The sequence below is a fragment of the Vigna unguiculata genome, chromosome 4, assembly GCF_037176805.1.
Source record: "Vigna unguiculata cultivar grain cowpea cultivar isolate G323 ecotype 2 chromosome 4, ASM3717680v1, whole genome shotgun sequence".
Classification (NCBI taxonomy): domain Eukaryota; kingdom Viridiplantae; phylum Streptophyta; class Magnoliopsida; order Fabales; family Fabaceae; genus Vigna; species Vigna unguiculata.
In genome coordinates, this window is record NC_140795.1 from 18,487,049 (window position 1) to 18,503,540 (window position 16,492).

Sequence of the window (16,492 nt, forward strand, 5' to 3'; positions counted from 1 at the left end):
TGGTTCTTCACTTTGAACGGTGGAGATTGGATTTCGAGGTCAATTGCTAGAGATATACGTTACTCAATATTGATGATTTTGGAGTCGTTAAAATGCATGAATAACCTCTTGATAAGTTCTAGTAACTTCTAATGAAGCACGATTGGGTTATGTGGTATGTCTCTATCAATTTGAATGTTCCTTTGGGTTAGTCACATGTAGAGAATTGGTTTGGTGAAGGCATGGGTGTCAATATTAAATTGCATTGGTGCATAAGATCATGTGCTTAAAATTGTTAGAATGCTCCTGCTTATATTTTGTTTGAGCACGCTTGGGATTGTCTATATGACTACGGGATGAATGCACATGTGAGGTGCTATAAGGCCTGGAACATTATAGATGGCAATGCCTTTCATTAGGGGTACTCTAGAATGAGAGCAAATGAGAGCAACCTGTGTGAAGTGTGCTTGAACCTAAACTAAAACCAGTATTGTGCAAGTACTGGTGTAGCGCCTAACGGTGGTGATCGACCCGCCAAGCGACAACGTAGAAACAGGGGGTTCAAGATCACGGTGGCGCCTGGCGGTAAGGAGAGGTGCGCCAGGCGGAGTCTGTAGTTTAGTAAATACTAAGGCACGGGGCGCCTGGCGGCATAGGAAGTCCTGCCAGGCGATAGTTGCAGTGGTAGTGAAGATTAAGGCGCTTGGCGGTACGTGTCCCCTGCCAGGCGATCTGGAAGTGGCAACGCTTGGCGGTACGTGTCCCCCACCAGGCGATTTTGCTGTAGCAGATTGGTGTTATACTTGTTATGATGTGCGTGATCTATAAGGCTTCTAGGATATTTTAAAGGTCAGCTTGCTGGTGTTCCTTGAGTTGAGCTCAGAACGTATCCCTTCTCGGGTAGGGGTTAAGCACGTGACATTCCTCGAGTTGAGCTCGGAATGACATCCCTCGAGTTGAGCTCGGAATGGCGGATGAACACGAAGTACCCTTGAGTTGAGCTTGGGTTGGCGAGTGTTGCTGGTGTGGGTGTGCTGGTTGTGGCCAATACGGATGGGTCTAGATAGATTGCCCTCCATAGTAGTTAGCTGACGAGTTGGTAGTCTTAGGACGTTACAAACTATGTTCGTATTTGGGAACTCCACCTGGCGTTACGGTGTATGATCCGTAACAATGGTTTCCCGCACGTGTTCTATCGGTTGTGGCCGATAGGTATGGCACCAAGACACCTTGGGGTACTCATTAGAAGACGTAGAACACGATTAACATGGTGGTGGCCATGTGATGGAATATCAAAGGATGAATTTCCTTTGGTGTGATTGTATGATTGTATATTTGTGCCATAGATATATATATATGTTTATTTCGTTAGCTCACCCTATCTGCTTCTGTTTGGCAATGATCGTATACGCGGTACACGGGAGCAGATTATGTTGCAGGTGGATCTGGTGAGGCATAGAACCGGAGCGGGGCTAGACTGGGATAAAGAGTTTTCTAAGAGTTTTATTGTTTTATGATTTGGAATAATTTTGTAAACACTTTGCGATACTTATGATTTAATCAAGTTTATGATTTGGATTTAGTTTATTTGACTATGTAATGAAGTTTTTAAATTTTCCCGCGTTTTGGGAAATGAGATTTAATAAATGACGCTGACGTATTATTTCTATTTTATTTAATTTAAAATCCTAATATCCGGATGGGATGTTACATGTTACATATCTCCTTGAGGAAGAAGGACATGACATGGCAGCTCCTGGTTGGTCAGGGATGGTTTAATTCCAAGTGAAAATTCTTTGGATGGTATAATTACAAGTGAAAATTCTTTGGATAGTTTAATTCCAAGTAAGTATGCTCTTTATGGTGGAGTATGATTGTTGGTATCGGCAACGAAGATGTATTTATTTTAATCAGGATGGAGAATGTTGGGCAAATACGTCTTAAAAAGTTCTATATTGACTAGTATAAGTTGGGGAGTGGGCGTTAGTGACTATATAATGGGTTCTAAGTCTATGATGTTCCTTGTTCCAGTCAAAGACACTTTAAGCTTGTATTTTACTTTTCTTATACTCTTGTAGTAGAGTTTTGTGAGGTTTGGTTAAATTCTTGCTTTGAAGAGTGTGAGTGTACTTGGGGACAAAGGGATGGGAAGGTAGTCTATGTGTTGTATAAATTTTCATATAGTGTTATTCTTTAGTTGTCATTTGAGAACGGTTGTGGTTTTTCTCCGATTTTGGGGTTTCCTTGTTATATTTGTGTGTATCCTTATTTTTATCTTATTTCTGTGTTAGTAAGGTAAGGATGATAATGTTCTTAATTGATGTATTTTTGCCAACAAAACTAAACTCACACAAAATTCTCATGTGTAATTAAACTCGAAAATTTGAGTCACGTTGGCACTCAATCTTAACTTAATTTTAGTCTAATTTTAACTTGATGGAAATAGTTTTAGTCTATTATTTAGCATTATTTTTAATTAAGATTAATTATATAATATATTATTTCAATCTTAGTCTTGTTTATGTTTATTCATTTTTATTCTTCTTATTGAATATATTATATGTTTAAGGAATCCGTAAATTAACCGATAACATAATGAGCTTAATTCAACATTGATGTCATGAGAGCAACTTCAATTCAAGTAGAAAAATATTTATGTATCAAAAATGAATGTAGGATACTTCTAAGTTAATTCTCTCTTAATAAGAATCAAAATAGCATAGATAAAGAGGCAAAATGGAAAAGAAATTTTGGTTTACAATTCATGAAATATGATCTTCAATGTAAAGGGGAAATAAATTGTACAAAGAAAGAAAACATAGAATTGAAGAGGTGAAAATATTATTATTTTTCATTATTACATATATACGAGTACATAATATTATATATATATATATATATATATATATATATATATATATATATATATATATATATATATATATATATATATATATAAAGAAGGAAGAGAGAGAAAATACATAAGAGAAATAGCAGAGTTTACGTAACAAAATAATAGAATGCAAAACATAATAAAATATCAAAACAGAAATATATATTGTCACTAGACACGTTCAAAGTCCCCCTCAACTCAAGGTTCATGAAAATAATCAAGAACATTGAGTTTGTAACACAAGTGACACAACCAGATTTGAGAAAAGGGTTTAGTGAAAATATTTGTTACTTGATCACTTGTAGGAATGTGAGTGATATTTAATGATCGGTCAAGGAATTTTTCCCGCACATAGAAGATGTTTGGTCTGGGAGTGTAAAACAAGGTTTGACTTAAAATAGTAGTGCTTTGATTACCACAATAGAGGATAAGTGTAGCATAATTCATGTTTAGCTCTTTAAGAAGAGACTACAACCACAAGATTTTTGACCAGTGACAATAAGACTACAATATTTTGACTTTTTGTCTTGACCATGCAACCAAAGTTTGTTTTTTAGACCACCAAGAAACAAGATTATTGCCAAAGAATATACAAGCACCAAAACTGGATCTTTTGTCATCAATATCGGATGGATCACATTTGTTGTGAACAAACCCAAAACCAATCAAAGTAGAAGTGAGTCTTTCATACCATGCTCATGAGGCATGTTTTAATCCATATATAAACCTGTGAAGTTTATAAACCATAGTACAATCTACATATTCAAAGCCAGGAGGTTAAGCCATGTATACATCTTCATGGAGAATTCCATTTATGAAAACATTGTTTACATCAATCTGTTGAATGGACAAGTTGTTAGTAAGAACTAAGGTGAGAAAAACCAAATATTAACCGACTTGACAATTGGAGAAAAGGTCTCAAGATAATCACACCCAAATTTCTGATGAAACCCATTTGCCACTAAATGAGCTTTGTACTTATTAGTTGTGTCATTCATATTTTCTTTAATACGAAAGACCCACTTACAACCTATTGTAGTCCACGCAAGAGGAAGAATAATGAGGGGCCATGCATGATTAGCCATTAAAGCATCATATCCATGTTGCATTGCTTGGCATCAATGAGGAGAAATTAAAGCTTGTTAGATAATGTTTGGTTCTGCAATAATGAGAAGGTAGGAAAACGACGTGGTTTGACAATACTTGACTTTGAATGTGTTTGCAATAGATGAGTAGGTTTATAAGATGAAGAAACACCAGGGACCAGAGGAATTAATTGAGTGGATGGATTATAAATAGTGGAAGAATTGACATATTGAATGAATTAGAAATTGTGGGAGAAATAAACACATCATGAGGTTCATGCTAAGTGATAGGAAACTAAGAATTGGATGAGACTCATCGGAAAGATTAACGATAAGAGATTCTTAATATCATTCATTAAATATAAAAATATTTTAGTTACTTATATATTCGAAATAGTTCATTTTTAACATAAAAAAACAACTGCTGAGATTTTAATTTAGTATGATTGAGTTAAACCTAAACATATTTCCTAAAAAAGAATATTGTAATCAATTAATATGAAATCGGAAAAAAAATAATCTATTGAAATTTCAACTCATTTATTTAAGTTTTTAAAATTAAATATTTAATATTAATTTAATACCTTTATAAATTAATAACATTACTCAAGTAACACATTGCACAACATATTTTGAGGTAACGTAGTTCACAAATTGAATTTTCACTTTTTTTTTAGTTTTTTCTTTTTTTTGTTTAGTTTTAAGATCTAACTAGTAGAAGACCCGTGCATATGCACGGCTCGTGTTTTTTGTTTTTAAAATTTGGTTATTTTGAAAAAAAAAAGATTTTTATATTTTTATGTATAAATAAATTATTAGAAAAAAAATATTTTCAAGACTTCAATAGTTAATTTAATTATATGTACCGATTAGATTGATTTAAGAGATATATTATTGATATAATTAGGTTGAATTAATTATTATTTTATGTTATGTTTTTTTAGTATATTTCATGATGAATTGGTGATAAGGTAGGATTTAATTATATCTGTAATATGTATTTTTATTTTTTTGTAATATATATTGTTATTTAATGTTATGTATATAAATCAATTATTTCTATTTAAATGATTTTAAAGGATTGATTTGGTAATTTGAGTATATGTAATTATTACATTTATTAAGTAAATATAATTTTGATATAATAACGTAAAATTAATTAGTTTGATATATTATATTTAATTTTGGTTATATTTGTAATGTTATTGGTTTACAAGTTTATTAGTTACTGCTAAATTTTAATTTAATGTCATTATTATTAAATTTGATATATAATGTCATTAAGATTTTAATTGTTGATTGAACTTATTACTAGATAATTTAAATTGTATCACAAATGTAATTTTTTGGTTTAAATTAATATCATTAAATTCCAAATAAAATATTAATGGGAATATGAAGAGATGGTGGCAAAAGGAATTATTGTATGTCTTATCTATGTGTATAGACTGATATTCTGGAGCATTTTAATCTAAATGGTCAGGACGTTTGGATTTGGTGGAGACATTTCCTTTAGTTTGCTTAAAAGGAAGTTTGATGACTGTAGGTTTTTTTGTTCAGAAACGAAGAAAGAAAACAGTCTTCCTCATGAGTTACAGAAGGGTCTGACGATCGAATATCTAACTCCAAAGCTTCTAGACTCAACATATGTGGCTTTCTCAACTACTAAGGCTGAATACATTGTTGTTGGCAATTGTTGTGCTCAGATCCTATGGATGAAACAACAATTAGAGGATTATAATATTTATCAAAATCACATACCTCTAAAGTGTGATAATACAAGTGCCATAAACTTAACCAAAAATCCCATAATGGACTATAGAACAAAGCACATAGAAATTAGACATCATTTTTTAAGGGATCACATAAGTAAAGGAAATTGTGTTATAGAATATGTAAACACAAAGCATCAATTAGTTGAAATTTTTACAAAACCTTTAGCTGAAGATGGATTTTATGAACTTAGGAGAGATTTGGAAATACTAGAAATATCTTGAAAGTGCAACAACTTAAAGTTTTCCAAATTTTGGTAAAGCATCGCTCAATAATCGATTATCATTAAGGATAATCGATTATCCATTCTCTGAATAAAGTTCAAATTCTTAAGGATAATCGATTATCAGAGAGAATAATCGATTATCAAGACCCCTATCCAAATTACTAAAATCTGTTCTGTAATGACTGATTATAACTTACAATAATCAATTATTTGCTCATCCAATTCTTTTTAGGATTCAAACCTTGAAATAATAATCGATTATCACCAAGGATAATCAATTATCGCGCAACGTTGGGCAAAAAAATTTCAAAAACTAGTCGTTGTAACGGCTAGATTTGCCTCGATTTCTTCAATATATTCGTTGGCAAACATCTTCCTATAAATTCTCGCCGCCAATTTCAACTATTCACCCAGAAAAATCGACATCTCTCAATTTGCCCCCTTTTGAACCCTAAAGTTTCGCACAGCTCTCTCTCTCACTGTCAAATTTCTGTGTTATTCACAATGGCAAAATCATCCCGCAGAAAAATTCCCACTCGTCGACGTACTACTCCACGTTCAACTCAGCCTTCTCCACGAACTTCTTCCATTGAAGGTTGGATTTTCGATGAAGAAAGGAGAGATGAATTTATCCAAATCTGGAAACCTAAGGCCATCATCTCTCCCAACTACATTAGTACTCGCAGGTTCACAACTGTAGGTTTTGAATTTCCCTCTCTTTTCAATTTCCAAGGCATCAAGCATTTTGTAGAAATACAGGGATCATACTATCTTGATCTTATGAGAGTATTCTACTACAATCTCAAAATCAGAGATGAAGTTGTTTACACAAAGGTCAAAGGTGTTAGCATCATCATTGATAATTATATTTGGGAAAATGTGGCAAAATTTCCCATAAATGATGATGTTGAGTCTATCCTAAATGGTATTAATGGCTTTAATCAAATTTTGACTTACTAATCCTTCTTATGCAACCTTGCACAGGATGTTGGAAGACAATTATCAGCAATGGGTCTCAAAATGGATGAAAGACTCATCCCCTATTTAATTGTCTGGATTATGTGTCCTAGAGGAACAAATCATGCCATATGCTTAGAGGCTGATTGATCAAGGTCGTACCCAACCAAATAAAACATGTAAATGTAGTACTCAATAGTTCAACCAAGGTCGTCTCTCGGTGACCAAACCTTTCATTGAAAGATATTTTCAGATGCAATTCAACACAAAGGGGGGGTGGCAGATTCCAGAATTATGATAATAAATTAAATAGTTTTGTAAATGTTAATAAAGCAGATTAAAAACAGTATTGACTTCCTTGAATTTGAATGCAATTTCACTCATAATGGGTCACGTAATTAGGGTTCTAGTCATACCCAATCCACTCGTTCAAACCTACTAAGCGAGGATTGAAAGCGTGTTTCAATACGCAATTAAGAAATACAAACGTCTATTCATCTATGGCAGCCAACCTAATTCATTAAGCATGAACGAAATCAACCAAGAACACATTACCCAATCTGTAATTAAGAGGCAAAACACAAATACAAAATAGAACCTCAAAGCTTAATTGTATGTCCTTCAAGTAGTCAATACACTAAGTCAGAAAGCGGTGGAATTTGAATTACAAAGCAAAGGTAAAGAAAAATACATCACCAATATGAAGAAAACAGACTGAAATAGTGTGCAAAATGCTCAAAAACACTCCAAAACGTGTGGAAAATGCGTGAAAACGAAAACCCCCAAATGGGTGTTCTCTCAAAAAAGTAAAAATTGAGAATGAGGGAGAAAAAGAGAGGGATTGTCACTCTAAGGAAACCCTCCAAAAATGTGGTCACATTACCATAGGAACTTATAATTACAAATCGCCAATCTACCACTCAGAATTACAACAATGCCACTATAGGTTCAAAATGGTGGACAAGTGACGTGGACAAGCTGATTGGCATGGTGCTTACATGGCAATGATATGGAAACTCTCTCTTCATCTTAAGATTATTGTCCAAGCTCAAAAATTTGCTCCACAAAATACCTAAAAATAATTGGTAACAAAAAATAGACCAATTAATGTCAAATTACTCAAAATTCGAAATAATGGCCCATTGAAGCCCAATTGAGGAAAATGCTCTAGCAAGAGACAATTAAGCACTAAACAAGCATCAAGATGGGTACAAAAAGGGGAATGGGATAAGGGAAAATAATGACTCATCATTGATCTTCTTATAATGTATGGGATTTTAAATCGTGTGCCCATCAAATGGTCAAGCTTAATCCTTGATACTATGCTAAAAGCCAAAAGGTATCCACAATATCCTCTACCATATTCTCTCCTAATCTTAAGGATTTATGAATACAAAGGAGTCGACACAATTGGGGAGCTTTGTAAAAGTACAATTCGTGCACATGAAATTGCTGACAACTCTCTCAAGTAGTTAAAACTTATTCCTCTTGGTGATGTATATGTCCATAGAGATGATAAGCCAAATTATGAAGCTGAAAATGAAGAACTCCTCCTTCTGATCTTATAGCCTCTACTTCACAAAATGTTGGATCTTCTAGTGGTGCTGGATCATTTTTTCTTAGAAGACAACATATTGAGCATGAATAAAAGGCTAGAAGAATTATTTCTTCTTTCTAACTCGCATCACGAAGAAGTTTTTGGACTAATTAGGGGGATAGATACTAGAATTTCAAATCTAGAAAATAGGTTTGATGAGGAATTCACTCATGCAAAAGAAGATGATGACATGAGTGCAAAATTTTAGGGGGAGGATTTCTATTTCTTATTTTATGATTTACCACTATTTGTACTTTCCCTTTTAAATATAATTATGAATGATTAAGCACATCTTTTTCTTCTTGTGGTATGATGATTATCTGATATAATGGGAGTTTTAGCCTTTTCTCTAATGATAAAAAAAGGGGAGAAAAGTTTAAAGAAAACATTAACTTATTTTAACCATTCTCTTTGTAAGACTCTCAACTATAGGAATCATCATAAAAAGGGGGAGATTGTAAAATAAGTTAATTGCTTTTGTAAAGTATTTTTAATTAACTTAGAATCAGCAACATAAACTTCATCTCTTTGGGTTCCCTCATTTTTGGAAAATCCGTAGTGATAATCGATTATGTTCAAATTTTGTTTTCATAAAACCTACTGGAATAATCAAATATCATAAGTGATAATCGATTATCCTTTGTGGTTAGAACATGTTTGTTCAGTTTTTAACCTAATTTTTTGAAATCACTATTTAAAGAACTGCAATTCTACTTCGAAATTACCTTTTTGAGAGCCAAAGTCTTAGTGTTGTGTTTGCAAAGAAGTTCTCTAGGTGTTCTTAATAGTGCTTTCAAAAGCCTAGTGTGAGTAGAGCGAGAACTTTTCCTAAAAGGGTTTCAAAGAGATTGAGTGTTGTTGTTGTTGCTAGGAAAGCTAGGTCAAGGTCTCTGTGTGATTCAAAGAAAGTTACTTTCATCTCTTGTGTCTTCAAGATAGGTGTTTTCTTTTCCCTATTATCTTGATTATCTGATTGTAATCTGTTATTATTAGTCATTGAGTTAATCTCTCTGTATAAAGTGATTAACAACTGGACGTAGGATCTTTTGAGCTGAACCAGTATAAATACTTGTGTCCAATTCAGCCTCTCTTGGTTTTTGTCCAAACACTAACCATTCTGCTGCACATTTTCTATAGGGTGCAAAGAGTAGGGTTGCCTAGCACTTGTAGTAAACAATAGAGACGTGAATTGTGAATTTGGAGGGTGCAAAAAGAAAAATAGTAAACCCAAAAATTTGAAAACAAAGCAAGAGTAATGGAACTAACATGTAGTGGTGCACGAAAAAAGGAAGGGGAACGCATGACAAAGATACAGAAAGGAGAGTGTGAGAAAGGAGAAAAGTATGAAAGAAAAATTCTTCAAAACTAGAGTTTCTTTCCTTCGAAGCTAGCATGGTAAATTTTATCAAAATTAAAAAAATGAAAACATGTGATACATAAAGCCACCTCAGCTTTATCAAACTTTGTTTGTCAATTAATCAATTCTGTATAAAAAACTAATGAGAACCAAGGAAGTTGTACCAACACACGTAATATATTAAGTCGAGGACAACTATTCATGGACCACCCCATGCATCAAGAAAAAGAAACGCAACCTCCAATAATAAACCACCACAGAAACGCATGCACTGCACCCTCAAACAAATGAGTTTTAGGAACGTAAAGAAAAGTCAAAACCATAAAATGAAGAACCTTTCTATCCTTTGATAGCACCCACTTGTCTTTACTCAAAGCCCCTCACCTGATCCATGAACGTAAGAAAACTCCGAACTAACCACTTCCAAAAGAAAACAATCCTAGAACCAATCGTGAAAAGTACTACACTATCCATCCACTACACACGCTATAACTCACACGAATTGGAACCCAAATGGTAGCACCCATACCACATATCCAACCCAAAACCCACAACATAAAAAGTCCCGCAACCACCTGCACCAACATGGAACAACCACGATTTCCTCGCACTCATTGTGAAACTACCACGAACCAGGCTCCAAGTTTAGAGAAATGATACAAGGGTTGCGCCTATTTGCTTGCGCTGAAAACTTCAAAAAACCCAACTATAGCACCAGGAAAAGAAGAGAAGACCTTCTATGTGTTAAAGGGAGACTAACCCCAAAAAGAAATGCATGGCTGCACCGTAAAAAAGAAAGAACCCTGAAACTATCCACTTCTAATGCAGGCCATGGGTTCCTCAGATTAAAGAAGCATGTGGTGTGTAACGTCCCATTTAATTAATAAGCGTAATTTAAAGAAATGTCACGCACAAATAGTATAGCAGCGTAGTCCTGGGGTATTAAACACAACCCCTACAAGATCCTAGGCACACCACGATGCCAAAGCAAACTAGTTACAACATCCAACTGAAAACCCCAAAGGGAATTAAAACAGTAAACTAATACATGGGCCATAGCCCAGAAAGAAAACCCATCAAGATACAGATCTAGTCCAAGCGAACTATGCAGCAGAACCTCCATCACCCTGATTATTTCGGGGAGTTCTCACCTCTGCTCACATCAACAAGTTGATGATCATTGCAAAAGAAAAGACCACACCACAGAACATACAACACCAAATAGTAGGGTAAGCTAGAGTAGAAATCAATTATCATGCAGTCACATACTATCATCCAATTCAAGCAGTATTTATAAATCACCCCACATGTTATGACTTTCTCAAGCAATACACTAGACCCTGACTCGACTCATCTGGATACATATAGTCTGGTCGGATTCAGCGGATGCTTGCACTTGTGGTTGATACCTCTGCTCACCCCCGAGCTATGTGTTTCAAGTGTTACGATGAATCAATCCCTCACGCACAAGGTTAGCCCTTAAAGAGTTTTAGGCCTCCGGCTACTCTCACCACAAGAGTCCGTCCGCTCTAAGTGACACTAATTGACTCCTTAGAGTGTCAGGATGCAACCTTACCTTGAATACTTACCAGACGATATAGATGGGGCACCACCATGGACACCCACTAACAGGGGCCATGGAATTACATCCCGACCACTAAAGCACGACCCTTAGATCCCACCTAGAGATCTCAAGGATTTATGCACTGACCATCAACCAATCATGTTCGTTCAATCAAGAAAGACCTATCATGCATATATATATATATATATATATATATATATATATATATATATATATACACACACACACACACGACATCAATCTATATAACCAATCCTTTTTACGTTCCAGATCAATTCATACCAATTCATCATACTCCATCCATGAATATACCATTCCAACTCATCTCGTTACCATGCCACTTTAATACCGACCTCATCATTAAGATCACATGCTAAGTTCATGTCAAACACATTATTCACAATTCATGAATCACATCACTCATGCATATTTATTTGTCTCATGCATTTAACACAATACTCAAATTAAAGCAAGGATTAACCATTCAAGATTCAAGGAAACAATCACACATCACACTGCCTCTTCCAGCTCCTCACTTAGGCTGAAGGGTCTCGCTCAAGCGAGAGGCTCTCGGTCAGGCGAGCCCCCTTCGCCTAGGTGAGGGCTCGAAAAAGGGAACAGTAGCTTCACGCGGGATCTCGCTTAGGCGAGACCCCTCTCGGTTGGGCGAGATGCTCACTCGCTCAAGAGCAACGTGGGTCGCCTGAGCGACCACTCGCGTGAAGTAGCTTGGGTGAGCCTTTATTGATCTCGCCTAGGCGAGACTTGCTCATTTAGACGAGAAAACACGTGCTCACCACTATCCTCTCGTGCACAACCACTCAACAGGTCACAAATGGCTCAATACTACCATACACAAGTTCGCATCAACACACCAAGCATATTAAAATGATGAAATAGTAGCACAATCAGCACAACACAAAAGAAAGGGCGAACCCTAGCCTCCAGTACCTGGAAAACAAGCTAGCGGAACACTCCGACACGCACATAGTGAGCACGACTGTCCTAAGGATGGCCAAAGAGCTAGAATAAACGGTAAAACAGAAAAAAGGAACGAGTTACTACCAAACCCTAATGGTAAAAATGGAAATAGGCCCAGAAAAGGGGAATCATGAGCTGAGGAATGACTTAGGTGGAGCGGAAACCTGACTTGAGCTAGCTTGAAGAAGGTTGACGGCTAACCCTAACAGAGAGCTGCGGCTGCTCAAAGGAGGCAAGGAGGAACATGTTTTCTGAAAATTGAATGAAAGAATGGAATTAGGGCAGATTAGGGTCCGAATCCCCATTGGGCCAACCCTTAGGCCCATTATATTAGGGCAACCCTTTTAATTTAGGGCAGAAAAGGAAAACGGAATTTAGTGGGCCTTACATTCTCCCCAACAAGAAAATTTTCAACCTCGAAAATGAAAACTTACCAGGTAAAAAGATGCGGGTGTGATTTCCTCATATCCTCCTCTAACTCCCAAGTAGAGTCACCAGTCCTCCGATCCCAGATAACTTTGACAAGATTGACCGGTTTTCCTCTACGTTCCTTAACTCGACTCTCCTCCAAGGCAATGGGTGGCACTTCCACACTAAGATCCTCTCTGATCTGTATATCCTCAGATTCCAACACATGAGCCAGATCAAACACATACCTCCTCAGTTGTGACACATGGAACATCAGATGAAGGTTTGCCAATTGAGGAGGCAAAGCTATCTCATATGTCACTGGTCCAATCCTCCTAGAGATCTAATAAGGACCAAGAAACTTGGGCGAAAGCTTTCTTGAGCAGAGGGCCCTTCCCACGCTAGTGGTTCGGGTCACTCTCAAGAACACATGATCCCCAGCTGCAAACTCTAAAGGTCTCCTTCTACGGTCAACGTAAGCCTTCTGTCTACTCTGAGAAGCCTATATTTTGCTCCTCACCATTCTCACCTTCTCGATGGTTTGTTCTAATAACTCTGGTCCAACAAGCACTGCCTCCCCATCTTGATACCAACAGAGAGGGGTCCTACACTTTCTGCCATAAAGAGCCTCATATGGCGTCATGCCAATGCTCACATGAAAATTGTTGTTGTAGGTAAACTCAATCAACGGTAACACTTCATCCCAAGCTCCCAAGTGATCCAGTATACATGTCTGTAATAAGTCCTCAAGTGACTGGATCGTCCTCATGGTCAACTTGGTTCCAAAAGCATCTTGTAAGGTTTGCCAAAATCGTGATGTAAACCGAGGATCCTTGTCTGATACAATGCTCGAATGTACTCCATGCAGTCTTACAATTTCCTTGATGTACAGTTGGGCCAACTTTGCCATGGACATCCTCAAGTTCATCACCAAGAAGTGAGCACTCTTAGTCAATCGGTCCACTATAACCCATATTGTATCATGCCCCCTAAAAGTCCGTGGCAAATGGGTCACAAAATCCATGGAGATACTGTCCCATTTCCACACTGGTATCTCCAAGGGTTGTAGATTCGCACCGGGTCTTTGATGCTCCACCTTCGTCTTCTGACATGTCAAACAAGCGGATACAAATTGTGCAACATCCTTCTTCATTCCCTGCCACCAGAAGGATTCCTTGAGATCCTGGTACATCTTAGTCATGCCAGGATGCAAGCTAAGACGACTCTTATGCCCTTCCTCAAGGATTAACCTTTTTACCTCAGCATCATCAGGTATACACACTCTGCTCTGTAACCGCAGTATGCCATCATTACCCAAAGCAAAATCCTTTGCCTCATCTATCCCAAGTTGTTCTCGTACTCGGTTTAAGCTGACATCCAATAGTTGCCTCTCCCTAATTGAATCCAAGAAATCATTAGATATAGTTAAGGTACTACACCTAATGGACTCGGACCCAACTTCACCTGCAACTTCATATCTCTAAACTGCTCTAGTAGTTCCACCTCCTTAATCATAAGGTGTGCAGCATGTACAGTCTTCCTACTCAATGCATCAGCCACTACATTCACCTTCCCCGAATGATATAGCAGTTCAAAATCATAGTCCTTCAGGAATTCCATCCACCTCCTCTGCCTCATGTTCAGCTCCTTCTGATCAAACAAATAGTTAAGGCTTTTGTGGTCGCTGAACACCCGAAACTGTGCACCATAAAGGTAGTGCCTCCAGATCTTCAAGGCAAATACTATGGCCGCCAACTCCAAGTCATGAGTGGGGTAGTTTCTCTCACGCACCTTGAGTTGTCTCGAGGCATATGCCACAGCCTTCTTCTCGTGCATCAACATACAACCAAGTCCGAGATGGGAGGTGTCACAATAGACCTCGAAAGGCTTCCTAACATCCAGGATCACTTGTATCGGAGCGCTGGTCAATCTTTTCTTCAGCTCTTGGAAACTTTCCTCACACTTATCTGTCCAGGTGAAAGGTTGGTCCTTCCGTGTGAGTTGCGTCAGGGGCGCCACTATCTTGGAGAATTCCTCAATGAATCTCCTATAGTAGCTTGCTAAACCCACGAAGCTCCTGATCTCTATTGCTGACTTGGGACTTTCCCACTTAACCACTGTCTTGACCTTTGCCGGATCCACTACAATGTCGTGCGCAAATATTACATGGCCCAAAAACTGAAGTTCATCCATCCAGAACTCGCATTTGGACAACTTGACATACAATTGCTTCTCCCTTAGGACACTAAGCACCAACCTCAGATGTTGAGCATGCTCCTCTTGAGTATTAGAATATATGAGAATGTCGTTTATGAAGACCACGATGAACTTATTTAAGAACGGTCTAAAAATCCAGTTCATGTAGTCCATGAACGCAGCCGGAGCATTGGTCACACCAAAAGGCATAACCACGTACTCATAGTGGCCATATCTGGATCTAAAGGTCGTCTTCTGCACATCATCGGCCTTCACCAATATCTGATAATATCCTGACTGTAGATCTATCTACGAGAACACTGATGACCCATGCAGCTGATCCATCAAGTCATCAATTCTCGAGAGAGGGTACTTATTCTTGATTATCATCTTGTTCAACTGCCTGTAGTCCACACACAGACGTGAACTCCCGTCCTTCTTCTTCACCAACAACATTGGTGCTCCCCAAGGCAAAGTACTGGGTCGGATGAACTGCTTCTTCATCAGCTCCTTAATCAGTTTTTTGAGTTCCACCTACTCCGCTGGAGCCATACGGTATGGAGCCATCGATACTAGGTCGGTTCCTGGTACTAGATCGATAGAGAACTCCACCTCTCTATTGGGAGGCCACCCCGATACCTCGTCCGGGAACACATCCACAAACTCGTGCACCACCGGTATAACTAACATTTCTTCCTTCTCTACCTCCATATGAGCGAAGATTATGAAGCATTGTGCGCCACTCTGAATCTCCTTCACCACTCCCTAAGGAGATACAAACTCAGGCTCCTCTGAGTTAGGAAACAACAATCTTTTCTCTCGACAATCTATAAGAATTCGATTGGCAGAGAGCCAATCCATCCCTAAGATTACCTCCAACTCCTGTAGAGGTAAGCAGATTAGATTCACCTTGTACCTGCGTCCCTCTACCTCCACCGAACACCTAGGACATAACCACGACGTCTTGACAAAACCCGACGCCGAAGTAGACATCGCAAGCTCACACTGCAGCTCGCACACCAGCAGACCCAAACGTTCCATACAAGCATTTGACACAAAGGAGTGTGTCGCTCCATTATCATATAACACACAACAACTAGCACCAGCGATCACACAATAACCAATAACCAAGTTACCTGAGCTTGCCGCCTCCGTCCCTGTCATGGCGAACACCCTGCCCGTCGCCTGAGGCTTGTTGCCTCTGTCCCTCTGCTGATGCTGGTGGGGTGTCTGAACTGGAGGCTGTGTCACTGCCCTAGCAATGGTGGGACAGTCCTTCCCAAAGTGGCCTTCCTTGCCACAATTGTTGCACCGGCAGTAACACTCCATACACGGGCAAGCGTTCCTCAGGTGAGGGCATCCACATATATAACACTGTACTCAGCCCTACTAGGGAGGGAAACTCCTAGAGCCCTAAGACTGAAGGTGGGGTCTATCATATTGCCTCCTCTGCTC

General features: G+C 37.9%; 2 protein-coding genes across 2 annotated transcripts; both read right to left on the minus strand.

Moving 5' to 3' along the window:
- Positions 1–12,607: 12,607 nt before the first annotated feature.
- LOC146886885 (uncharacterized) lies at positions 12,608–15,211 on the minus strand. Its single transcript, XM_085671916.1, has 5 exons — positions 14,937–15,211; positions 14,092–14,235; positions 13,371–13,830; positions 12,929–13,184; positions 12,608–12,684 (listed from the first exon to the last, which is right to left on the minus strand). The coding sequence occupies exons 1-5, from the start codon at positions 15,209–15,211 to the stop codon at positions 12,608–12,610; spliced, it is 1,212 nt and encodes a 403-aa protein (XP_085528042.1).
- A 360-nt stretch (positions 15,212–15,571) lies between these two features.
- Positions 15,572–16,366, minus strand: LOC146886886 (uncharacterized). The gene is made up of 2 exons (XM_085671917.1): positions 15,911–16,366; positions 15,572–15,802 (listed from the first exon to the last, which is right to left on the minus strand). Exons 1-2 carry the CDS (start codon positions 16,364–16,366, stop codon positions 15,572–15,574), a joined length of 687 nt encoding a protein of 228 aa, XP_085528043.1.
- Between the last annotated feature and the right edge of the window lie 126 nt (positions 16,367–16,492).

Coding starts and splice junctions, on each gene's coding strand:
- LOC146886885 (XM_085671916.1), bottom strand. CDS start 15,211: ATGGACTACATGAACTGGATTTTTAGACCGTTCTTAAATAAGTTCATC. Junction 14,236..14,936: donor GTTAAGTGGGAAAGTCCCAA/GTCAGCAATAGA, acceptor GGATTCAATTAG/GGAGAGGCAACTATTGGATG. Junction 12,685..12,928: donor TATCTGGGATCGGAGGACTG/GTGACTCTACTT, acceptor TTCAATTTTCAG/AAAACATGTTCCTCCTTGCC.
- LOC146886886 (XM_085671917.1), bottom strand. CDS start 16,366: ATGGAGTGTTACTGCCGGTGCAACAATTGTGGCAAGGAAGGCCACTTT. Junction 15,803..15,910: donor TACCTCTACAGGAGTTGGAG/GTAATCTTAGGG, acceptor GTATCTCCTTAG/GGAGTGGTGAAGGAGATTCA.